This window comes from Ambystoma mexicanum, chromosome 12 (assembly GCF_040938575.1).
Source record: "Ambystoma mexicanum isolate Mex_15411 chromosome 12, UKY_AmexF1_1, whole genome shotgun sequence".
Lineage (NCBI taxonomy): Eukaryota > Metazoa > Chordata > Amphibia > Caudata > Ambystomatidae > Ambystoma > Ambystoma mexicanum.
Window position 1 is genome coordinate 923,220,333 of NC_090936.1, and position 26,751 is coordinate 923,247,083.

Genomic DNA, 26,751 nt, shown 5'->3' on the forward strand with positions numbered 1-26,751 from the left:
AAATCATCTTCTTCCTCGAAGTTTTGCTCCTCCCCAGTGAGGTCATATACATCTTGGAAGTCTGAGGCTGTGTCCTGCTGGGGATCGACTAGCCTCGGATTTTTGGCCCTGGGGTCCTCCTGAGGCCCTTCTCTGGTCCTCTTGTGTGTTTGAGAGGCCTGGGTGCTCATGAACTTTTCCATCCTCTCCATACAGAGGTGGAGTCTTTCCATAGTTTCATGGGGTACCCCAGAGCGGTCTGGCGGGGGAAACATAGGGTTATCTAACTCGAAATGGCTCGACCTCTCCCAAAGCGTCGAGGAAAGTGTCCCGTCGCCTTCCGAAAAACCTTCTGGTGTGTCGGGAGACTCCCTGCCTGAAGGGGGTAGTCCCTGCTTCCCATCGGGCTTTTTCGGCGTATCCTTTAACTTATGCGTAACGCTCGACGAAATCTTCGGCGTACGCTTTTGGGCGTCGGCTACAGCGATCCTTGCTAAGCTATCGGCGACTCGCTTGTCGGCGACTCGTTTGTCGGCGGAAGCTTGAGTTTTCGACGCTATGGGTATCGAACGCTCTACAGCGGTCTGCGCTTTCTGTTGATGCGCACCGGCCGATGGTTTGGTGGCAGCGCCCTTGTTTGCCGAAAGCCCAGTCGCAGGTCGCGGCTGCGGTTGCGAGAGGGGCTTCGAACCCGAACGGTCCGAGGAGGTCGCCGGTGGAACCTGCGTCTCCTTGGGCGCCGAAGGTCTTTTCGACTTCGTCGAAGAAGAGCCGTGGGTTGTGTGTTTATGTGGATCTTTGTGTGCGTCTGTGTCGCCGGGGTGTTCATCCCCATAAGCAGGGCGTGAGCCGAGCCCGTCGGGGCCGGGGACAGACGACGAAGCGCGTAAGCGCTCCTTAGAGGGGGTTTCGACTTCCGTAGCGGAGGTCGTGTTATCGCGTTCCTCGTCACTGTCGGTGGTAGCAGCGGCGGGTGAACCTTCGGCCTTCGACATCGTGTAGGCCGCCCACCTTTTAACCCTTCGGTCTTTTAGAGTTTTAGGCTTAAGAAGCCGACAAGCCGCGCACCTTTCCTCCTTGTGATCGAGGGGCAAGCAGCGGTTACACCGTGAGTGCTTGTCCTTCCAAGTGAATTTGCCTTTACAAAGTGGGCAAAACCTAAACGGTGTCCTCTCCATAGCCGAGGCAATAAATCGCGATAAACACCCCAAGGGAAAGGAAGGGGAAAGGGAAAGGCATTCTCAGAAAAGACCCAGAGATGTCCCACGACCCCACTCTCCCTACTGTATATGGCCTGCGAGGCCAGGCCACGTGTTCGGCAGCGCCGAAGGATTTCTTCCGCTCGACCCTCCGTCGAAGATTCTTTTCGGCGGAGAACAGCTTACAACTGCGTCGAGGGAGGGATTATTAATATTAGAGAAAAAACGACCAAAGGTCGAGGAGTTGCAATGTCTCTCGAGGAGCTCCGCGTGAAGGCGACCAGAAGCTGGGCGGAAAAAAACAATCTGAGGGACCTCGACGCGTGAGGGATTGTGGGTACAACGCACGTCACTATAGGGATAGTGTTTCAGACACGCCTTGTCGACGTCCCCTTTTCGACTACGAAAAACAAAATGCAATACTCCGCAGTGACCACTGGATGTCGGACCTATGCACAGCATGTGATTCTAAGCAGATTAACAAACATCAGAAATCTGTATCCCCATATATACCCGATACCATCCTGTTGCTATATATCTGTTTGTCGCTATGTACGTCCCCCACCGTCCTGCTCACGTGCCTGGTCTGACGCTTTTACTGATAACCACCATATCACATACTCTACTATACACCATCATTCAACTAGAACACAGCTATACCCCTGATAATTTGGATTAGCTGTTCACATACAAACACAACCCCATCACCCTAATAAAACACAGCTAGCTGAGCACATTCCGGCTAGCTGTTCGCATAGGCGTTCCTCAGGTCTAACGCAGCAAGAACCCAGTCTGGGTGTCCACCCACCAGACTGAACACATCCAACTGATTTCCTCAGCACCACACATCGCTAGGAAGCAGCTATCATCCAACAACCACAACAGCTGCACACATATCCGCTGCACCCACACACCATACGACACTCTACTGACTTAAACTACAGTTCCTGAGGGCGTTCAACCTACCAGCGCTTTAAGGTAATAACAATGATATATAAGGCGGTATATAAATGCCAAGTAACATAACTTTGGCCTAGCCTACTGAATTGACACTGGTGAATGCCAAGTATCTGCACTGTCTAAGAATAATTGTAATCCTTTTATGTTCTGAACCCATTCCTTTTTGCTCCTCCTTCAAAGTAGTCTGATTGCCTCAGAAACAGTACTGAAGTATATTTGTGTATAATATGAACTGCCTCCTTCTAGTGAATGTTTTATAACCGACTGTTGAATAAAGTGTTTAACCAAGAAACCTTGAGTGTAAGAGTTTTTGAACAACTGTGATTGTAGACCTCTGTGTAACATCATTACTGCCCACATTCCCCTCTTGAGATAAGCCTGGCTGCTCTGCTCCGCTACCAAAAACTGTAGTACAAACTTATACCAAAGGTTGGTTTGCTTACACCTGTAGTCTTAGTTGTGTAGGGGTCCCAAAAGAGTACTGCATACAAACTCTGCCTAACACCAAGTACAAAGTATGTTCTGATCTGACTAACTTTTCCCTCCTTAAAACTCAACATTGCAAGGGTGATCACAAATAATTGTTATTACTGACCTCAAATGACTTCACTCAATGTGCTGAAATATGTATAACATATGAAAAGTTTACTCACCTGCTTTATTGCTCTTGTTGAATTGATTCTTAACTTTGGGATTAATGTTACTAGTAATTGCTACTTTTTAAAGATCGCCTAAATCCTTGTGTAGATATATGCATTACTTACTGTAATAGCATTTCTGATGATTGTATCTGCTTAGATTCACATGCTGTGCATATAGTCCGACATCTAGTGGTAATCGTAGAGTATTGCATCTCATCTTTCGAGGATCGAAAGGGGACGTCGACATGGGCGTGCCTCTAGACTATCCTAACTTGACATGTAGTGTATCCAAAATCCCTCACGGGTCGAGGTGCCTCTGATCGCATTTTTTCTGCCGCGAGGGAGCATTAGGACCATCATGAATGAGTATAGAGAGAGAAGTAGTAAGATGTCCATGTTCTTTCCATCCGAACGGGGAGGAAGGGTGGGCGCATGTGAATCTAAGCAGATACAATCACAAATTCTATTATGGTAAGTAATGCAGGTCTTCTGATGCTCGTGAATCTGCTTACAATAGACTAGCGAGCAGTATCCAGAGTTGGTGGTGGGATGTGAGAAGGAACCGTAGTGAAAAGATTGGTACGGCTTGTCCCACCTAAGAATCAGACCTAGAGTTAAGTGTCTAGGCGATAGTGTTTTTATTAAGGTCTGTACAGAACTCCAGGTTACCGCTTGTTTGGCAGAATTGCATGCAGTACCCTCTGGGACCACCACACACAATTAGGACTACAGGTGTAAGCCAAACCAAGTCTGTACCACACAGTTTTTGGTAGCAAGCTGAGCAGCCAGGCTTACCTCGAGAGTGAATGTGAGCAGTACAAGTCATTACATAGAGTACTTTCAATCACAGTGGTTCAAGTAGAGGGTTTGAGCTCCCCTGAAATAGGAGCCAAATGGAAGTTCAGTTACTTACAAGTGAGCAAAAAGGCATAAGGTAAGTAGAATAGATCACATACTTGTTAGACAGTGCAAATAGTTTCAGTTCACCAGAACAGTTCAATTCATGTCAATAGGCGTAGGCCAAAGTCCATTGACTAGTATGGGCTAGTGTTCTGGACAGGAAAGAGCAGTTCTGGTATCAACCAGTAAAGTCTTTGCAAATGGTCTCAGTAGTAGTTTAGGCAAAAAAGAATCATATGTTGGGTCACAAGCTGATTAGTCGTGCAAGTTGGGAAAGGTTCACGAACTTCACTACGAGAGTGGCATTCTCTCAATCGGGTTGGCACAGTACCATAGTATGAAGAAACAAATGCAGCTGAAGTCGGTGATTCCTGGCAGTTCCTGCAGATCTCACTGTTAATAAGCCCCAGTCGTGGGGACAAGAGGGAGGATGTCAGGGGACTCTTGCACTGCACAGGATTGTTGGAAAACGCAAACAAAATGGAGTCACTTCAGTTCCAGTAGCTGTAGATTCAAGCACACAAGCTGGTGTCCCTCTCCCTGGTTAATCCTAACCAGCCTTGAGCATGGTATCCAGGTGGCTTACGAGTAGATTGGTCCCACCAACTGTCCTTGAAGGGGCTTCTCTGTCGAGATGAACTTGGCAATTCGGACCTGCAGCAGGGCTTCACCAGGCAAACCAACGGTCCAGGAGTTGCAGCAGCCGTCCTCTTCCAGCTCCTCTTCGGTTCTTTCGTTCCAGTGGTCGACTGCTTACCAGTCCAAGAGACTTGCCTTTTAAACCGTTCCCTTTCATCCCAGCCTAGCCTAGCTGTCACTCAGCCAGCAGGGTGGCTGTCCTTGCCGGACAGTCAGCCAGCCAATCACGCCAGAGTGCATTTGGATCTCCTAGGAGACTAAGCACAGGGAGCTTAGGGCACCTCCCTCACTTCCTGCCCACCCCAGACACTCAGGCGCCAGAGACGGTCATCAGTCCTGAAGCCTGCCATAGGCGTACAAACAAAAAGGACCAAACCTGGGTTGGCATGCAAAGAAACACTAGAAGGCCCTTTCCAAAAAGACTGCGATAGAAGACCAGTACCCGTTTAAACATAGGGGGCTTGAGGTGCCATCTTGAAAAACATGGCTCCTGTGATTTTTAGCTACCTGCGTTTGCGGTCGTGAAAAATCATGGTAGTTTGTTGTAAAACCACTGCCACCAGCCTTTCCGAGAGGAACGGGTAGCATTTGACTGCTACATGAGTATTTAGACACAAGGGATACTATGTAACCCCTGCAGCACTCCCTTGTAAGATGGTTTGTGCTGGGTCTAGGAATTTGGAAGACTAGTATAGTCAATTTCACTTTACATTCCCTGGAAAAACAGTTTATCCCAGCGTAGGTATTTAAACCTTTGGGAAGTCTAAAAGACATTCCTGTGTCACTGCACTGAGGGTGCTGTGTAACATGAAGATGCCTATGGAGTTATCTTAACATAAATCAAAGAACACAAGAGTAAAACACATCAAAATATGAGAGTGGGGAAAAAAGGCTCATACTCTTTCCGGGTGAAAAAAAGCAAGTCCACAAAATCCAACAAAGTTGCTGGGAGTCTAAGGTGAAGGGAATTAGCACATTTATGAGAATTCTCCCTAACAGGTGGTCCCCTTCTTAACCAGAAAAATACAAAATGCATTGTTAACAAGGACTTACACATTGGGAAAAATAAGCCTGCACATACCATTCTATTTTTGGAATCACTCGGGCACCCTGGGTATTTCAAATACAACAGTAAATCTACCATTCAAATTTTTTTTTTTTTAACACTAACCTGTAACAAGAGCCAGACGTTCCACTCCAGCAAAATCTGCATGTTCTATTGCCATGACCCCAGCAGCAGCAAACATTTGTTCAGGGTAATTATAAATCAACTGCCTGAAATAAAAATCACAAGTGAAACTGAAACCAGTGAATGTTACTTGTAATGTAGTTCATCACTGGCATCTCCACTCATTGTAGAACACTGAACAGATGCCTTACAAAGGGTTCAGAGATGCTGCACAGTAAGAGCCCATTATTTTTAATTTATTTCTTTAAAAGCCCACCTAGTTTATTTTTTCCACAACAACTGACCACCATAAAGCATACTAGTTCTTCACAAAGATAACAAGGCCCAACTTACACATGAGGAGAAACAGTGATAGATAGGTTGTCATGAATTTGAAGCGCTGTACCACTAAAGAGGGAAGGCTGCTGCATCCGATGATACAGAGCCAGACGTGGAGCTCACTTCAATAGGACATACTAATGCAGAATATCATAATATTGACCATCCTGTTTCGGTTTTCAGGTGTTGGGGTTTCCCTAAAGTCCCACTTGGAGGTAAGACTGTTAGGAAAGATTCCTCTTTACTGCACCTTTACTTCCATTTCTATCGACCCCCAAAATGTTCGCTTTTATTTTTGAACTTGACTTTTTACAGTGCAGTGAAGCCTTAAGCTTTACTACACTGGCTTTTGGTCATCTGCTATGTGGAAACTGACATGTCCTTTGAGGTTGTCCGTACTGGGAAGACATGCATTACTCACCGTAATAGCGTTTGATGATTGTATCTGCTTGGATTCACATGCTGTGCATATGAACTGACATCCAGTGGTAACCGCAGAGTATTGCATCTCGTCTTTCGGGGACCGAAAGGGGACATCGGCATAGGAGTGTCTGTAACACTATCCTATTGTGATGTGTAGTGTACCCAAAATCCCTCACGCGCCGAGGTCCCTCCGATTGCATTTTTTCTGCCACGAGGGAGCCCAAGGCTATTGTGAGTGAGTAAAAGAAAAAGTAATAAGACGTCTATGTTCCTTCCACCCCGAGCGGGGAAGTAGGGAGGGCGCATGTGAATCTAAACAGATCCAATCATCAGAAATGCTATTATGGTGAGTAATGCATGTCTTCTGATGCTTGTTAATCTGCTTAGAATCACATGCTGTGCATAGACTAGCAAGCAGTACCTGGAGTTGGAGGTGGGTTGTGAGAAGGAACAGCAGAGAAAAGATGTCTTAGTACCGCTTGTCCCACCGGAGAATCAGACCTAGAATGTGTGTCTAGGCAATAGTGTTTGGTAAAGGTGTGTACAGAACTCCAGGTAGCCGCTTTGCAAATGGACTCTAGGGGAACATTTGCAATGAATGCTATGGAAGCCCCAGACCCAGAGTAGTGTGCGCTCTAGGCTTGAGGGGCAGTTCTCTTAGCAAGAGAAACAGTGTGATGCATTTGACAATCCACCTTGAGATAGCCGATTTAGAGACAGGATCTCCTTCTCTACCAGCTGCCACTGAAATGAAAAATTGGTTAGTTTCTCTCAGTGGTTTAGTTCTTTCCAGGTAGATCATTGACTGCACTGTGCGGCCATGCTAGTGGGATTCTGGAAAAGGGTAGGTCGATGAACTGGTTCACATGGAACTTCGAGATGAATTTAGGTGCAAATCTGGGGTGAGTGCACAGAACTACCTTATCCCTGTGGACTGTCCCAAAATGGTCTAGAACAGAAAGGGCCTGTAGTTCACTAACCCTTCTAATAGAAGTGATAGCCACTAGGAAGGCCGTCGTATAAGTAAGGTCTTTTAGACTTGCTTTATGTATTGGCTCAAAGGGAGATCCCACGAGTCTGGTTAAAGCCACATTTAGATCCCATCTAGGAGCTGGGTGAGAAATGTGAGGATAAATCCTTTTAACCCCTTCCATAAAAGCTTTAATCACTAGTATTTTCCACCACAACACCTTCTGTTGTGACGTGGTGTATGCTGAAAGACCCGCCAGATGAACTTTTAGGGACCTGAAGACCAACCCTGTGTATAACAATGGGTTAGGTACAGCAATGTGTGTGCGTGAGCAAACGATGAGATTGACGCCCTTGGTATTACACCAGATGACGAACCGTTTCCATTTGCTGGAATAGCAATAGCGGGTGTTAGGTTTTCTAGCCTCCCTGAGAATGTCCATGCATCTCTGAGGGAGCTGAAGGTGTCCAAACTATTGCCTCAGGAGCTAGGCCGCCAAGTTCAGAGTTTGTGGGCATGGGTGTAGGGTCTCTCCCCTCTCCCCCCCTCCCCCTGTCCTGAGACATGTTGTACAGGCAGGGTAGTTTTACTGGTGGCGAGAGGGACATTTCCATTAGATGAGCGAACCAGGGTTCATGGGCCCACATGGGGGCTACCAATATCATGGTGACTTCCTGGTGCATCTTGTGCACTCTCTCGAGTAGGGGAGTTTGGGGGGGGGGGGGTTTGAGCGTAAACAAATTTCCCTGACCATGTTATCCAGAGACCGTTCCCCTTGGAGCGGTTCTGGGGGTACATTGGCATTGTGCGTTCTCTTGAGTTGCGAACAGGTCTATCTCTGGGAAGACCCATTCTGCGAACACGTTGGACACAATGTCTTCGTGCAGACGCCATTTGTATTCTACGGGCAGTGGGAAATCTCTGCTGAGCACGTCTGCTAGAAGATGGGAGTTCTCCTGGACCATGTGACAGTAGGAACATCTTGTGTCTGAGAACCCACATCCAAATTTTCTGGGACAACTTGGATAGCCCCGGAGAGTGAGTGCCATCTTGTTTGTTCAGGTAATACATGGCTGTGGTGCTCTGTCAAAACCAGCACTGTCTTCCCTTGTAGTTGGGTCTGAAAGGCTTTCAACGCCTTGAACACCGCCAATAGCTCCAGAAGATTTATATGGTTGGATGCTACTTGTGGGGACCACACTCCATGTACTGTCTGCTGAAGCAGGTGAACCCCCCCCCCCAACCCTGTGAGAGATGAGTGTCTTCCACCCCAGCAGTGGTGAAGGTTTTCCCCTTCAAGGGGTTTTTCCTCGACCACCACTGTTGAGAACGAGGGCTGGCGAGACAACTACCAGATCTTCCTATTGTCCGCTGGCCTGTCACCACTGGCTGTTGAGCCACTCTTGCATGGGACGAATGCACAGCCACGCGTGGGAACCAAGTATATGCATGACGCCATCATACCTAGCAAGCGCATGGCTTTGCATACTGTAATCTCCCGACTGGCTACATATTGAGGGAGCTGAAAAAGTATGTTCTGAACCCTCTCGGAGGTGAAGACAAGGATTTCCTTCATCCATGTTAGAGCCCCCAGAAATTGTTTTACTTGACTGGGGACTAGACTGGATTTTTTCTCGTTGATGGAGAATCCCAGACTGAACAGAAGGTCTACGGTCTTCTGGGTGTTTAAAAAGCATGTGTCGTAAGAGTCCCCTGGTAAACCGGGACGGACAGTCTGCGCAGGTGTGCTGCCACTACCGTCAGGACCTTTGTAAATACCTTTGGCGCAGAGGCGATGCCGAAGGGGAGCACTTTGAATTGGTAATGCCAGTCCTCCATCATGAACCTTCGATATTTCCTGTGCGCTGACAACATTGAAATATGATAGCATGCATCTTTCGTGTCCAATGTTGTCATGTGGTCCCCCTGTTTCAACAGTGGGATCACCTCCTGTAGCATTACCATACGAAACTTTTTAGGTTTTATAAATTTGTTTGTTCAGTACGGGTCTAGAACAGGGTGCATGGTGAGGTCCTTTTTGGGTACAAGGAAGTACACTGAATAAATACCCTCGTTTACCAGAAGAATAGGGACGACTTCTATGACGTCCTTTCCCAGCAGCACTTCTGCATCTTGATTCAGGATCGGCAGATGGTCCGGTGAGAGGCGCCGTGAGCATGGTGGTCTGAACTGTGGTAGTCTGGCAAATTCAACGCAGTACCCGTGGGCGACCGTCTTTATAACCCACTGGCCTGAAGTTTTCCCCTCCCATGCCATGAGGAAAGATGTTAAACGCCCCCCGACCGGGGTGACATGGGAGGGGACGTGGATCTGATGGTCATTTCTGACCAGAGGCTGCGGCTCCTCTGGGATTGGGGCTTCTACCTCTGCCGCGTCACTGACCCCCTTGGTGGGTAGTAGGTGGGGCTACCTGATGTTTGTCCAGAGTTAGTTTCCCGTGCTGTAGTTCCGGTTTGCACGGGACTGCCCTCGAAAGGACCGTCGAGAACCACCTCACCTTTAGGGGGAAGGTTTGAGTCATCCGTTGCAAGGACTTAAGAGTCTCATGCTCTCTTTTGGCCATCTCAAGAGCATCGTCGACCGCTTTCCCAAAGAGATTGGTCTCTTCAATGGGTTTGTTGATAAGAGGGGCCTGTGTTTCAGGCTTAAGAGTTACGAAGCCAAGCATGCCACTTGAGTAAAGTGCCCTGGGCCCGAGACCTACCTGCTGTCTCAGCAGTTTAGTTTAGTTTATTATTTATAATGCGCACCAGACCCAGGAGCAACAGGGCGCAGCAGTAAGGATATGTTAAACTTAGTTACATGGCCAACAGGCCGACATAATAACACATCAGTATATACAGAGTAAATGACATAATCGCAAGAGAATGCACTGAGATTACATGGGTACAGGAAATACAGGACAAAATAGACAGTGGCATATCAATATATACAATGTAGGTTGCATGGTTAGGTGGCGTAGAGTAAGGTGGACGCAGTACATTAGGAGAGTTGTCCAGGTGGACTTGGTGCAAAGTAGGTGACTCCATAGGCAGAGGATAGGAAGCAGAGCGTCGAGAGGGTGTTAGTCTGAGTTTGTCATTTTCTTTTAGCCAGTTGGTCAAAATCAGAAGCAGTGTCCAGAGTGTTGATATTCTGGTTAACCTGCCTGCCGTCGCCACAATAGTGAGAAGCTTGGACCCAACGGGTTCAGGAACCTCCTGGAGACCTTCCTGTATCAGGTTCCATTGAGCATCTGCATAACTCGCCAGCAGCGTGGTGTTATTCGCTATGCGTGTGGTGCATGCAGCTGCCGAGGTAACACGCTTACCTAGGGCATACAACCTCTTGGATTCCTTGTCCGGAGGTGCCTCCCCCGTAGCAAGGGGTACTCCTGCCCGTTTCCGGGTGGTAGTCACTACCAAGGATTCGGGTGTGGCATTGCCCTTAATATATTGAGGGTCCGAAGGGGCTGGCCGAAATAGCTTTTGCACTCTTGGGTTCACTGCCCTGGTTTGAGCTGGCGACACCAGGGAGTGGACCAATCTTCTTTTAACAGAATTTAGAATGGCTTGGCTTGAGAGGGGGGGGGGGGTGTCTCTCCTTGAGAATGTCCACCGCAAAGTCTTGTTCAGGTACCGCTTCTTGGGTAGTGATCTGGAAATGATCTGCTGCCTTCCTTAAGATGGCATTGAAAGCCATGTGGTAGTCTACAGGTGAGGCCTTGCGAGCCGGGGTGGATGAGGAGAATCCAGGCATAAAAACATCAGTGCCCTGATCTTGCGTGGGGAGCATCCTAGGCTCTGTTTCCACTTGCTGGGTTTCCTCCCAGTTGTCCATGGCATCCGCCTGATCCTCAGTGTAGTCCTGCAGGAAGGAAGGGTCTTCGCTGTAGATGTCTTGATAGGTGTCCATCTGGACCACCTCTTCCTTATGGACAGAAACAGAGGGCTGAGAGTCAAGATTTTCTTGAAAACGTGAAGCCGATCTTACAACAGGTTCCCCACAAGATCTTTTAGGGAAAGGCTGTTCAGAAAAAGAAACATTTCAAGAAGATCTATGCACCCTTCAAATTTCTCCTTTATCCACTTCGAGGAACCAGAAGGGCCTAAAGGTGGAAAAATGTAATTTTCGGCCCACTGGCGTCGAAATTAGTCTTCTAGGGTGCGGGATAGAGGCTCCTGGCTGTCCACGTAGTTTTCTCGAGTATCGGGGCAGCAGTGACTTTACCATTTGTTTGTGCTTTTCGTTTTAGCCTTACTGCGTTTCGCTACCAACTGTAGCTAGTTGCCAAACATAGCGATGCCACGAGATTACTTGTTCTTTGGCCTCTCCCTAGGTAGAAAAGCGGTGAACGGTGGTACGTGGTGATACTGCTCCTGCGTGGAGATAAGTGTGTGAGTGCGCCAATCTGATTGTTGTACCTCTCGAACCCTTCTCCCCAAAGTACGGTTTCTGCGAGCATACGCTGGCCCATAAAGCTCACCTGTGAATTATGAAGCCAAGCTCTCCGTCCTGCTACATCTGGCAGGGCGCGTTGAATGGGATCTAGTTCCTTTACTGATCCCTGATAAGCATTAGTCCAGTTCAGCTGCGACTATGCTTCTGCTTATGAATGGTAAGTGTCTCTTGAGCTCTTGTGATTGTTAGTTCTGTTTAATGTCTTTATATGTTGCTCTTTATGCCCGTAATGTCTTCTGTTTTCTTCACTTAGATGGAAATGTTGCCTCAATGCAGCTGTGAGGTGCGGCCGGATGGAAGATTGATGCTACCGCAATGTTCGACAGCAGGTAAGTGATGGTTTAAGGAAAAGTGCGCAGTATGGCGTAGCGCGACCTTAAACTGACTTTTTTCGATGTCTAGTCTTCTGTTTTTCCTTGCAGGCGCTGCTGTTGATGATGGAGCGGGTCGTGCTGCGGTGCCAAGATGAAGATTTCGGCGTTCCGGAAAGTGTAAAGATGAATGCTCGGTTCGCCGAAGAGATGTACAGGTAAGAACAGCTTCCCCCCAGTTGGTAGGTATGCTGGCAAGAAGCCAGGATGTCCAGGAAGCAGGGTCTACAAAGGTAAGCAGGTCTGACCTGTGGCGACTGAGCGTTACGCTGCTGGTAAGTGCAGAGTAACGCAAAGTGTCTGTCTTGAGGATCAGGGCAATTTATATAGCTGTGAATCCATTAGCAGCCACACCCAAGAATACAGTTGGGGCTGCTTAATGGATGGAATGTTCAAGGTTAGTGCATCTGAAGTGCTATGTCCATAATAAAAGCTTTTTGGTGTTAAATGGATGTTCTTGTTTACTTTTGTTCATGAACCACAGTTTCCACCCAGGTCTCCTGTGCATTCGACCACTGCACGCCTGTGCCCTCGACTTAATGACAGCTATGGAACAAGTTACTTCTAACTGTAGTTCTCCAGCATGGGTCTGGCATGGATTCACATGCTCATGAATATTCCCCATCAGGCTGGGCATCTTCGGTAAAGAAAAAAAATCAGTTTAATTTCGGAACTGTCTTTCTCCTAACAACCAATCACTGGTCTCTGGGTCATAGTGCCCCCAGCCAATGACAGCCCTCTACCTAAGCCCCTCTGGCAGCCATCTTCAGATTTGCTAGCACGTAAAGTGGCAGTAGGACCAGGAGAAGAGCCGCAGAGGGGTAGGCGGGAGGGTTTGCATGTGAATCCATGCCAGACCCATGCTGGAGAACAGTTACAGGCAAGGAACTTGTTCCTTCTCCAGCATGGGGTCTGGCATGGATTCACATGCTCATCAATAACAAAGTTACTCACCGTAGTGACCAGCTTACTCCTAGTCCATAGTCCCCTTTCCTCCATGCCTGTGGGGACATTACGTCCTTTGGGATGGGACCAGAGCACTTTTGTTAAAAAGCATCAAAATTGAAAGAAAAAAAAATGTGTCGTCCTCTTTTTATGTGGGGTACTGCACATAGCAGTAACTCCGCCCTTTTGAGGTCCACGCATCGCCCTTCAGTCCTTTTCTAATCGCCAGGTCTGGCAATAATAGAGGATACTAATTAGAGGGGACGGTGGGCGGGTGTATGGAGGAAAGGGGACTATAGACTAGGGGTAAGTTAGTCACTACGGTGTGTAACTTTGTTATACTCCTACGTCCTGTTTTCTTTCCTCCATACTTGTGGGAGATTCCAAAGCACTCCTCACAGTAATACGGGTGCATGGAACTTCCCTAGTGAAAAAGGTTTTTAAGGACAACCTTGGCGAATTGGTCATTGGCCCTGGAGCTCAAGTCCAAGCAGTAATGCTTACAAAAAGCTGATGGGAAAGCCCATGTAGCTGCCTTGGCAATGGTTTCCCAGGGAACATTTTTGGAAGGCAACAGCAGCCGATTTGCCACGTACAAGATGGGCATGAATGCCTTTCGGAGGTTGAATGCCCTGAATGGTATACGCTTCGGAAATACAGGAGGCAATCCATCAGGAGATCGTAGCCTTTGAAGCAGGTTTCCCTTTCAGGTCTCAAAACGTAACCAAGAGTTGAGGAGCCCCCGAGTTCAGATGTTCTGTCCAGGTAGAACTTCAGCGGTCGTCTGACATCTAAATTGTGTAATACTCTTGGCATCTGAGACCGGGTTGGGGAAAAAAAAGACAGGTAATGATATGACATGCATTACTTACCGTAAAAGCATTTCTGATGATTGTATCTGCTTAGATTCACATGCTGTGCGTAGTCCGACATCCAGTGGTCACTGCAGAGTATTGCATTTTGTTTTTCGTAGTCGAAAGGGGGACGTCGACATTGGCGTGTCTGTAATACTATCCCTATAGTGAAGTGTAGTGTACCCAAAATCCCTCACGCGCCGAGGTCCCTCTATTTTTTCTGCCATGAGGGAGCCTTATTAGTACATGAGTGAGTACAGAAAAGAGAAAGTAATAAGATGTCTATGTTCCTTCCATCCGAGCGGGGAGGAAGGGTGGGCGCATGTGAATCTAAGCAGATGCAATCATCAGAAATGCTTTTACGGTAAGTAATGCATGTCTGATGTTTGTTAATCTGCTTAGAATCACATGCTGTGCGTAGACTAGCGAGCAGTGCCCGGCGTTGGAGGTGGGTTGTGAGAAGGAACAGTAGTGAAAAGATGTCTTAGTACTGCTTGTCCCACCTGGGAATCAGATCTAGAATGGGCATCTAGACAGTGTTTTCTAAAGGTGTGTACAGAACTCCAGGTTGCCGCTTTGCAAATGGACTCAAGGGGAACATTTGCAATGAATGCTATGGAAGCCCCAGTGCCTAGAGTAGAATGTGCTCTCGGCTTGAAGGGCAGTTCTCTCTTAGCAAGAGACAGTGATGCATTGGACAATCGATCTAGATATAGTGGATTTGGAAACTGCATCTACTTCTCTTCCTGCTGCCACCGAGACAAAGAACTGATTAGTCTTTCTCAGTGGTCTAGTTCTTTCCATATAAAACATGACCGCTCTGCGCACATCAAGTGTGTGCAGGCTATTTTCTTCCAAGTTTGATGGGTTTTGAAAGAACGCTGGTAGTTCTACAGACTGGTTGACATGGAATTTAGAAATTAATTTTGGTGCAAACCTAGGGTGCGTGCGTAGAACCACCTTATCTTTGTGAACTGTTACAAAGGGATCTAGTATAGAGAGTGCTTGTAGTTCACTTACTCTCCTAATGGAGGTGATCGCTATTAAGAAAGCAGTTTTAAGAGTGAGGTTCTTAAGTGTTGCTTTGTGCATGGGTTCAAGGCGGGAGCCCATTAGCTTGGTTAGTACAACATTCAGGTCCCATCCAGGAGCTGGGTTAGATATAGGAGGGTGGATCCTCTTCACTCCCTCCATGAAGGCTTTAATAACTGGAACTTTCCACCATGACACCTTATGTTGAGACGTAGTGTATGCAGAGAGTGCAGCTAGGTGAACTTTAATAGAATTAAAGACTAATCCGGAGTCTAATAAGTGAGTCAGGTATAGAACAATTTGTGTGGGAGAGCAGTCAACAGGGTTGATGCTTTTAGCCCTACACCAGATGACGAACCGTTTCCACTTGCTAGAGTAGCAGTAACGAGTGTTCGGTTTCCTTGCCTCTCTAAGGATGTCCATGCATCTCTGAGGGAGCTGCAAATGTCCAAATTCTATGACCTCAGGAGCCAGGCTGCTAAATTCAGGGTCTGTGGGCATGGGTGCAGCGTTCTGCCCCTGTCCTGTGACAGCATGTTGTACGGGCAGGATAATTTCACCGGAGGAGACAGTGACATCTCCATCAGGTGAGCGAACCAGGGTTGTCGGGCCCACATTGGGGCCACTAGTATCATGGTAACTGGTTCCTGGTGCATCTTGTGCACTATCTTGTTGAGAAGGGGAGTCGGCGGAGGGAAGGTGGGTGGGAGTCAAGCGTAAACAAATTTCCCTGACCATGTCATCCAGAGACCGTTCCCCCTTGGTGCGGTACCTGGAGGCGTAATCTTGGCATTGGGTGTTCTCCAGAGTTGCGAACAGATCTATTTCTGGGACCAGCACGGTCTTCCATTGAAGGTGTGTCTGGAAAGCCTTCAGTGCTTTGAAAACCGCCAGTAGTTCCAGCAAGTTTGTCTGTTTGGACACTACACTCTGACTCTAAACTCTGTTTGCAGTTTGATGGTATAGGTGAGCACCCCGCCCTGTGAGGGATGAGTCTGTGGTTAGAGTGGCTTCCACTGCGTGGGTGGCAAATGGTTTCCCTATTACAAGGTTTTTATTCGACCACCACTGCAGCGAGAGAACCAGGGCCTGCAAGACCACCACTAGATCGTCCCATTGTCCGCTGGCCTGACACCACTGGCTGTTGACCCTCTTGCATTGGACGCCGGCGTGCGTGAGGTGCCAAATAAATACAGGACGCCACATTCCTAGCAATCGCATGGCTTTGCGTACCGTCACCTCTCGACCGGCTACATATGGAGGGATCTGAAAAAGCATATTTTGGACCCCCTCGTTGGAGGGGAAGACGTGGCCGTCCTTTGTTCGAATTAGAGCCCCTAGGAATTGCTGGACTTGGCTGGGGTCTAGGCTGGACTTCTCGATGGAGAAGCCCAGTTGGAACAAAAGGTCCACAGTCTTGGGTATTTGAGAAGCAGGTCTCGTAAGAATCCCCAGTTATGAGCCAATCGTCGAGGTAAGGGTATACTGGAATGGACAACCTGCGCAGGTGGGCCGCTGCCACTGTCATGAACCTGAGGTATTTTCTGTGCACTGGCAACATTGAAATATGAAAGTATGCATCTTTCATGTCCAGTGTTTCCATGTAATCCCCTGTGAGAGGAGGGGAATTACTTCCTGCAAAGTCACCATACAAAATTTTTGAGGTTTTACATATTTGTTCGCTGGGCGACAATCTTTTACAGGGCGCATGGTTAAATCCTTTTTGGGTACAAGGAAGTACACTGAATACCCTCCTTTACCTGATCGAGGCACAACCTCTATTGCTACTTTTTCTAGTAGCAGTTCGACTTCTTGAAGGATGGCGAGGTGCTCCGGTGATAGGCGTCTTCCCCTTGGGAGTCTGAACATAGGGGACAGACTGAATTCGATGCAGGAACCGCGGGCAATGGTTCACAGTACCCGGCGGTCTGTGGTTATTCCCTCCCATGCTGGTAGAAATGATGTTAACCGGCCCCTGACCGGAGATGCATGGGAGGGGACCTGAACCTTCGGGTCATTTGGTGTTGGTAGCCAGGGAGCCTCTAGGAGTGGGGCCCGACCTCTTTCGTTGCCACGACGTTGTCCTCTGAGCATATTGTCTGCCGGTTCCTTCAGTGGAGGACCAGTTGCCTGCTGAGGAGTACTGTTGGCTTTGTCATTGGCCACAAAAAAAGCATCTGTTGCCGTAACCTCGCTTATTAGGAGGTCTTGTGATCTGGTCTAGAGTCTTTAGGGTATCAAATTCCTTCTTAGCTGTCTCCAGTGCGTCATCCACCGCCTTACCAAATAGGTAAGAATCCTCAATTGGTTTGTTGATGAAGGACGCCTGAGTTTCTGGCTTAAAACCAGAGTTCCTGAGCCAGACATGACGCTTGAGAAGTACCCCCTGGACTAATGACCGGCCAGCCGTCTCCGCAGCATCTAGCGTGTTCTTAATGATGCTCTGGTTTACCTGAGTACCGTCTGTCACAGTGGCTAACAAACGGGTTTGTAAGGACTCAGGAACTTCGAAGCCTTCGCGTAACTTACCCCATTGGGCATCAGCGTAGCTTGCCAGCAAGGTAGTTATTTGCAATTCTGGTGGCGAAAGCTGCTGAGGATGTAATCCTTTTCCCCCCAAGGCATAAAGCTTCTTTCCCTCCTTGTCTGGGGGTGCTTTGCTAGTAGATAGCGGAACCCCTGCCCTTTTCCTTGTGGTAGTTACTACTAAGGAATCATGTATTGAGTGACTCCTAATATATAAAGGGTCCGACAGTAAGGGACAAAAATGTTTCTCAATTCTTGGGTTAACCCCTCTAACCAATGCAGGTGTTGATAAAGATGGAATGAGTCTCTTGACTGAGGCGAGAAGGGGAATGGCCCGATAGTAGGTGGTTTCTCCTTAATTATTTTCTCCACAAAAGTCTATCTCTGGAGTAATTTCCCCTGTATCAATTTCAAAATGTGCTGCTGCTTTACGTAGCAGTGCATTGAAAGTGGGCTGGTCATCTACAGGTGACGGGTTTCTGACTGGTGTGGTCGGAGGAGAGAACACATCCAGTACGTCAGGGTCTGTTGACCCCCCCAAACCCCCCCGGAGACAGACAAGGCTGTGAGCCACCTATGTCTGGGTCTTCTTCGAAGCCCCTTCCACCCATGTCTGGGTATTCTTCAAAGCCCTCTACAGGGTCTTGTATATCCTCAGTATTTAGCAACTCTTCATTCAATTGAAAGTGAGTATCCAATTCAGTGAGGTCATATGTATCAATATCCTCTTGAAGTGGGTCAAAGTATTTTGGATATTTGGCCCTAGGGTCTTCATGAAGTATCTCCCTTGGCCTCTTAGGTTTATGTCCACCCCTGAACACGTTACACCCATCTAGTTTGTCCATACACGATTGAAATCTTTCCAAAGGCCACTGGGGTAACCCTGAACGGTCTGGAGGCGGAAAGGGGTGCTCTTCCGCCTGTAGCCGTCGCGATCTCTCCCATAGCGTGGAGGATATGCTCCCCTCGCCTTCTGAGAAACCTGCTCGTGGGTGCGACACTGGGGGTGTATCTCTAGGTCTTTTCTTCGACGGAGGGGGAGGTTCCGGCATACCTTCTGTCTGTTTCGGCATCACCCTGGCCTTGTGAGCGGGAGTCGGCGACTCCCTCGCTGTCCGTCTCTGGAGCGTCAGTGGCGACTATTCTAGCCAAGCTTTCGTCGACTAGACTGTCCGTCGAGGGCTGCTCATGCACAGTTTTCAGCGGTCCCGGGATGTTTTCGCTGACGGTCGCTCTTACGAGGCGTGTCGCCTGCCGTCTTGGTGGTAGCACCCTTAGTTGTGGACGGCCCAGTCGCTAGTCGCGCATGCGGCTGCAGGGAGGACTTGCGACCCTTACGGTCGGCGGAGGCTGCCGGTAGATCCGGCGTCTCCGATGGTGTTAGGGCTTTTTTCGACTTAGTCGAAGAAGGGCCGTGGATTGTGTGTTTAGTTTTATGCTTTCCATGTGCGTTGGGGTCGCCGGGGTGTACATCCCCATAAGTAGGGCGTGAGCCAAACCTGTCAGGTCCGGGGACAGACAGGAGCAGAAGCGCTCCTTAGAGAGGCCGACAACCTCGGATACGGAGGTAGCGTTATCACTGTCCCCCTCGTCACAGTCGGCGGCGGCGGGTGAGGAATCAGCCTTTGACATAGCGTAGGCTGCCCACCTCTTGACCCTGTGGTCCTTTAAAGTTTTTCGGCGAAGGAGTTTACAGGCTGCACAGCCATCCTCGTTGTGGATGAGGGGTAAGTAGTGGTTACACCGCTTAGGCTTATCCTTCCACGTAAATTTGCCGTTACAACGCTGGCAAAATCTAAAAGGAGTCCTCTCCATAGCCGAGGATACAAGAATAAGTGATAATGACCCCGAAGGAAAGGGGGGGGTGAAAGAGAAAGGCATTCTAAAAAGGAACAGAAGTGTCCCCACAACCTCCGCTCTCCATACTGTGTAGGCCGGCGAGGCCGGGCCACGTGTTCGTCAGCGCCGACAGGATCGCCTCCGTCGAAACCACCGCCGAAGATCTCGACTCAGCTGGGAAGTAGCTTAGCTGTCGAAGGAGGGCTGGAGGAATTTGGATTTAGCGATGACTGACAAAAAACGACCAAGGGTCGAATAAATGGTAATGGCAATGTCTCTTACGAGCTCCGCATAAGGCGACCAGTATTCTGGGTGGAAAAAAACAATCTGAGGGACCTCGACGCGTGAGGGATTTTGGGTACACTACACGTCCCGATAGGGATAGTATTACAGGCACGCCTATGTCGACGTCCCCTTTTCGACTACGAAAAACAAAATGCAATACTCGCAGTGACCACTGGATGTCAGACTATGTACAGCATGTGATTCTAAGCAGATTAACAAACATCAGAAAGATTGATTCAAATGAAAATCAGTCACTACTTTAGGAAGGGAAGAAGGATGAAGGCGGAGCACAACCTTATCCTTATGGAAGGTAAGGAAAGGATGTTCCACGGACAGAGCTTGAAGCTCACCTATATGCCTTGCCGAAATCACTGCGATCAAAAAGCCAACCTTCCAAGAAAGGTACTTTAGATCCGTCGTAGCCATGGGTTCAAATGGTTTATGGCATAAGGCGGTCAGGACCACATTTAAATCCCAATTTGGATGAGGATTGCGTACAGGGGTTTGTCAAAGAAAAGGAACAGGTGTTGTCAGGGTGACTTCCCAGAGGGTCAGCAGGGCCGTCCGCAGATCCCCGGGGTTAGGGAGGCCCCAATTCCTCCTGCAGTCCACAATGAGTATGAGAGACACACACAAGAGCAAGGTGTTACTGCTGTTTATTAGATGAAACGGCAGGGATAGGCTCTGGGATCACAGGTCACCCGGGAACGCTTCTCACAAGAGTGGGCTCGCAGGCCCTTTTTCATGGTGTGACGCCTCATCGTGCATCACCTGGGGGGAACTTCCCCCAAAACCTAACGCCATCTCTGGTTGGTTCCCCCCCCCCCCCCCCCCCCCCCGAGTAGTAGGGTTAGTATAGGAACATATAGATGGGTTAGTGGTTGGTGGAGCAGGGGTCAGGTGGTACGCTTGGGTCGTCCCTAGAAATGGTTACACTGAAAATGTTACATGAGCGAGGTTAGTGATTGGCTAAGTTGTTATGCCGTCAGTAGTTAGCCCCCCGTGCCCCGATTGGTTCATCCGCAAGCCCCCAAGCCTGGGACCATCGTCGTTCGCAGCTCACGGTGTACCTGGTGCTAGAAACAATGTATGACTGTCAGTGATGGACAATGAACAGGTCTGCCATTTGCCGTGGAAGCACCGCTTTCTCACTGCTGCTAGTGTCCAATGTGTCACTTCATTGTTGCAGTCTGTGTCCCAAACGTGAGACCCCAGAGGTTCACTGGTCTTGAGACTTGGCATCGTACCAGGTCGGCTTGGTCACGTGTGGCAAGACCTTAGCTGAAGCAGAATTATGAGCATTTGATTTGTATTTTGGCTCTGATGGGTGGTTAGCCGCAGCAGGTGTAACCTTGGTTCGGGGCGCGGCTTGTTAGTTGCAACTTCGTGGCCTTGGCTGTGAGGCCCTTGCCGGGATTCTGTTCTGCACGATCAGCACCTTGCAGCCCCGTTCTGAGCAGCCCCGGGTCTGTGGTTTCTGAGTTTTACGGCCTACTCTGGGGCTGAGGCCTACTCTGGTCTGGTTCACGGGTGGCGGCATATGGTTCACAACATGGGGGTCGCGTGGCAACATGGGTCCTTATAAATAAGGGTTGTAGGTCGCCGTGGTTATGATGGCAGGCGATGAAGCATGTACACAAGTTCGTCTTGCGTTTCTGCAGGGCGGTAGCTTGGCCTATGTGAAAAATAATGCATCAGTGTATGTGAGCAGTCCACTACGTGGAGTATGTTCTGAGTATGTAATTTCTGTGGGTCTGACCGGCGTGCATGGTGGCACGTGTGTTATCGTCCGTTGGCTTTGTCGTCATGGCATCTCTAAAGATGGTTGCTTTCATTGTTGCTGTGTTAGTCGAGCTGATCCATATGGTCTATGTCAGCTTCGCCAGAGTTTCCAGTGGGGGCTTTGATTGACTGGCAGTTTCTCTGGCCATGTGGGACGTGGCCATGTTAGATGTTGACGTCTGAAGCATCTGTGAGAGGGTCTAATTCCTCTCATGGTGGGTCCTTAGGCCGTGACGATCTAGGTCATGGTCTGGCTGAGCATCGGGGGAAGGGAGCAGCCCATTTTCCCTCTTCAGTGTCAGTGGACAGGTAGGCGGCAAGTAAGTCCTACAAGACAAAACATGAATGCCCAAAGCAGCCAGATGAGAAATGAACGAAAGGACATGATCAATCGGAGCATGTCTGGGGTCTAGTTGCTTAGCCAAACACCAGTGACAAAACCAGAGCCACTTGCTCCTATATACCGAGACCTAGTAGAAGGCTTCCTGGATGCATGGATAATTCGTATATTGTCCTCAGACAGGTTAAACTGTGCTAGGGACTTTAATTCAGGCACCAGGCCGGCAAGCTGAATGATTGTGGGGAGGGGTGCCACGTCTGCTGATCGCACTGGTGAAGCAGGTTGAGAATCAACAGCAGTCTGATCGGAGGACAAATCGACAGATGCTGAAGTGCCAAAAACCAGAATCTGGCTAGTTCCGAAAACCAGAATCTGGCTGGCCACCAAGGAGCTATGAACAGGAGAGTGCAATTTGATGCATTCCTGAGCTTGTAGAGTGACCCGTGAATCAGAGGAAGAAGCTAGAAGGCATATGCCCTCATGTGCCACAGAATCTCGAGCGCATCCCCTAGAGAGGTGGCCCCAAGACCGTTCCTGGATGCATTAAGAGCAAGTTTCCCGTTTGTGGCAGTCGCAAAAAGGCCCACTTCAGGAGTGCCCCATTGGCGAAAGATGTTGGAGGACCTCCATGTTCAGTTCCCATGCGTAGCTGGCCGCTGTCGGCTGAGTGAGTCTGCAGTCACATTGAATTGCCCCGGAATGTATACCGCCAGTAGCCAAATGTCGTGCTAGATGGCCCATTCCCAAAACTGAATGGCAAGGTCCACAAAAGGTGGTGACTTGGTACCACCCTGCTTGTTGATATAAAACATTGATACAGAGTTGTCCGTGCAGAGCCATGATGGATGGTTGAAAAGCTTTCAGCGCCAGAAAAACAGCCAGGAGTTCAATTTATATGAAACTTCCTGTCCTGTGGTGTCCATAGATCGAAAACCTGGAGATGATACAGCGTCATGCCCCACCCCAGAAGGGTAATGGTCACTTGGGGCAGGGCTTCTGAAAGGAGGGCCCGACTGTAAGCTTGTTAGTCTAGGACCACAATAGAAGGTCCGCCATCATGCAGGATGGAACAGGGGTCATCTTGGAATCCAAGTCCGAAGCGGACACCAAGAGCTCTGAAGAGCTAGCTGCGTGCGCCTCATTTTGAGACATGTAAGACGAGCAAGCACGAGGCCCAGAAGTCTCTGAAACTGCCAGGCCGTCGTGTTCTGACTGGATGAAGAGTTGACACGCGGCAAATAGATCCACAATCCGGTCCGCTGTCAAATAAACCCTGGAGTATGTAGTGTTCCAGCAGAAACCCAGGAAGATCAGGTCTTGGGAGACCATTGTGGAAGATTTCCACCAATTCACTGACAGCCCAAGATGGAACAGGAGCTGGAGGAGTGACTGCTCAAAGCAGTCAGGACAAGGGCTGCGTAAGAGCCAGTTGTTTAGATAGATGCATTAACACCCTGTAGCCGAAGGAAAGCTGCGATGACTGACATCTTCGTAAAGACATGCAGCACCGAGCTGAGACCAATTGGAAGCACACAGAACTGGAAGTGCTCCCCTCCCAGGAGAACCGCAGATATTTTCGATGCGCCCGCCATATCAGGATGTGCATATACGCGCCCTGAAGGTCCACTACACTGAGCCAGTTGCCCTTCCAGAGAGAGGACTTTATTTGGCAGGATGTGATCTTGAATTTCTCGTGGCAGGGGGGGGGGGGAATAAAGGTTGAACTGGGAAAGGTAGAGGATAGTGCGCAGGCCAGCCTCGTTGGGTTTGGGCACCATGAACAGTCCAGAGTAGAAGCCCTCACACCTTGCTCCCCGAGGGACACAGGTTCCACCGCCCTTCGGTCTAGAAGCTTCTGAACCTCGGCTCTGAAGGAGGGTGTCCCGATCTGTTGGAAGGGAGGATTGAAGGGTGGGGGAGGGGCAAGCAAAAGCCCACCTGATCGATGGACAAAACCCACCGATCTTCAGTGATGGTCTGCCACGCCTCCAGATGAGACAGGATTTATCCTCCCACTGGTGTCTCGTGAGACACCAAAAATATAATTTTGCAGACTTGTCGGCAGGGATGCTACCTGCACCTGGAGAGGAGGCTGATGGCCGAGAGAAAAAACCATGGTGCTGTTTGACGGGTGCCGCCAACCGGCGGTTCAGTCCTGCACGCCCGGCAGTCCTGGAATCCCCTGAAGCCAGAGAAGGATCGAGATTGAGACCCTGACCTCTGTGTATAAGGGGCCTTAGCTGGGACCTTTGCCAGGACCAACAAAGATTTGGCGGTTTGGGTGCTCACCTTAGTCTTTATAAGCTCGTCATCTGTAGAGGACTGGAACACTTCCTTGCCATCGAAAGGAAGGTCCAGAACTTTATCTTGCACCTCCTTCAAAAACTTAGTCGCATGGAGCCACACTTGGCGGGAGGTGTTAATTCCCACCATCAGGCCTCGCGATGAGGAATCCACATGGTGTGCGCAGCTTCCAGGAGATCTTATGCCAACATCCTGGCGTCCAACAAACCGGCCTTGAAGTAGTCTAGCCTATCCGCAGGAATGCACTGCCAACTCCTTCCACAGCTTCATATTAGCTGCCGCCAGGATCAGCTCAGCATTTGCTCAGCGAAGTTGCAGTGCTGAGTTCGGAAGGACTTTCTTGCCCAAGGAGTCCAAAATATTGTCTTCTGGAGAGAATCTGAGCCGCAGCCGTTGAGGTCGCAGCAAACCGGCTTGGATTGAAGCGTGGCCGCAGCTACCACGGTCGAGGAAGGGAGCAGACAAGACACCAAGACTATCTCCTCGGAGGTGTGAAGCCTGTAACTGGTTTTGATTCTCTTATAGGTATGCAGCCCTGTGTGAGGCTTATCCCAGACCTTCGAGCCCTCAGCCAAACCATCCTTCTGGAGGAACAGGCCGGTACGCACTTTTGGCGACAAAGTGAACGCTCCCGAAAGTACCCATTCCTGCGGAGCGGGGGCCTCAGGAACTGGAATGTCGAGGACGGCCATCCTGTCCAGAAACCCGTCATGGAATGCTCAGAGCGGGGCTGCTCATAGCTATCCTGATCTGCTGGAGGGTCATCCAGCGAATCTGTGGCAGACGGCTGGGCCGCCACAGGTTTTTAAGTGCTATCTAGCTCTACCGGTGTCTTCTCTATAGGAGACAGCAGGAGTAGGGGAGGAAGAGCTGGAGACGGACCGATCGGAAGAGGTGGTACAACCGGTGGAGCCGCTGGGGTGGAAGGCGACGCAGGAGGTTCAGGGTAGATTTCCTTGAAAAGACCCTTAAAGTGCTCTTTCACAGGGTCAGAATGCATGAGCCTCCGAAATTTCCTGAAAAATACATCCTCCGATGAAGGTTTAGACACTGGGGTAGGCAGAGGCCTCTCATAAGGAGCATACTCCCACAAACGCAACGAGGATGGTTGCCAGGAATGCTCACCATCAATCGGGTCCGCATAGAGCAGTGGAGCAGAAGTAGGCGGAAGCAAGACAGTATGTGGCAGGGGCATCCAAGCACGCTAGTCGTAAGAAGGGCGGAACAGATTTTTACATTCCACCTGAGGTGAAAGGCTGCTCAGCCCCAAAATTAAAATTCCCAGCACCCGCCGTCTAGAACATAGGTGTAAGGGAAGAATCCAAAATGGCAGCTGTGGACCGCCATTTTGTCGATGTCTGAAGAGATCTGCGTCACATGTGTAGATGAGGCAACCGTCTCCTCAGGCTGGTCAGGGGACTCGAGTAAAACCTTAGCTTTGACACAAGCATCCTCGGCAGAGTCGGTACTGATATGTCTCGGATGCTTACTTGACATCTTAGAGGTAGCCCCAAAAATAGCCTCCAGAGGAGGAACCTCGGCAGAGCCAGTAACAGGAGTTACGGTGCATGACTGCCCTATTTGCCCCCTCGATAGAACCGGTATCACCGCGACCCTGAGCGCGGGAAAGCTGACAAGACTTTAGGGACAGGTCTCGGTTTTATCGGTACAAACCTTAGCCTCACAAAAGAGGAACCTCAGGTTTTGTCCCGGTATGGGTCGCTCCCTCATGATGGGCCTCAAGCTGTGTCTTGGTACAGGAAGCTCCAGAAAAGGAGGCCTCACTGTGCACCCCAGTGTCTGAATGTAAAGCTCTAGAAACGGAGGCCTCAGAGCGAACATCGGTGTCTAAAGCCACAGATGAACTGGGCTGATGTTTAGCACCTGACCGGTGAACCTTGGAATGCGATCCAGTCTTGGCAGGTCCGTCGTGGGAACCCTCGGAAAGGCACCTCAGGAGAAACCATGGTGGTAGAGCTGCTCGAGCACCTCCCGAACCGAGAAGACCCCGGGAAGGAGTCACCTGGATGGGGCACACTAAAAAGGAACTTACCAGGCGTCTTTTCGTCGATGAAAAGCTGAAGATTAGGTGGAGGAACAAGCTGAAAGACATCCTCCCACCGAAGACCACGCTGGAGTGCCGGGATGGAAAGGGAAATCGCAGTAGAAGCACGAATCCCAGTGATGGTCCGGCCTGAGAAACTCCAAGCAGAGATAATAGGGATACGCCCTAGCGTAGAGATGTTTGCATGAAGAACAGGACACAAATCCCAGACGCTCCAGCATAGACTGATGACTAAGCGACCACAGAACTGGAGCAGGAGAGAAGGACAACGGGAACAAGAAAACATTCTTCCGGTGATGCAAGCGCGTCCAGCCCAGAGTTCACAGAGAAAAGGACTGCAGGGCGATGTGTGAGGCGGTGCTCAGGAGGGCAGGGTTACGGCCATGTGCGGTACCCCGCGTAAAAAAAAAGGACAAAAATGTTTCAATTTTGATTCTTTAACAAAAGTGCTCCGGCCCCGTCCCAAAGGACGGACTGTCCCCATAAGTATGGAGGAAAGGGGACAGGACGTAGGAGAACATAGAATACATAGTACACACATGCACAACCACGGGAGGTGGCAAGGCTCAACATAAGCATCTCTTACCTCCTCACCAGGCTCACCTTCAAGCAAACAGGTTTGCGCAGCACTGCTTGGACAAATCTGGATTCCTCCCTGAAATCCCTGTTGACGCAGTAGAATTTCATGAAGGTGTGCGTAGACCTCCACGTAGCAGCCCTGCAGATGTC

The 26,751-nt window shown here is 49.4% G+C and overlaps 1 protein-coding gene across 1 annotated transcript in view; it reads right to left on the minus strand.

Annotated features, from left to right (window-relative positions):
* CCT2 (chaperonin containing TCP1 subunit 2) overlaps positions 1 to 26,751 on the minus strand; it is a 404,766-nt gene that overhangs the window by 98,490 nt on the left and 279,525 nt on the right. Inside the window, exon 10 of the mRNA XM_069629411.1 lies at positions 5,490 to 5,593. Coding sequence (XP_069485512.1) covers positions 5,490 to 5,593 — 104 coding nt within the window. The remainder of the gene's footprint in view (positions 1 to 5,489; positions 5,594 to 26,751) is intronic.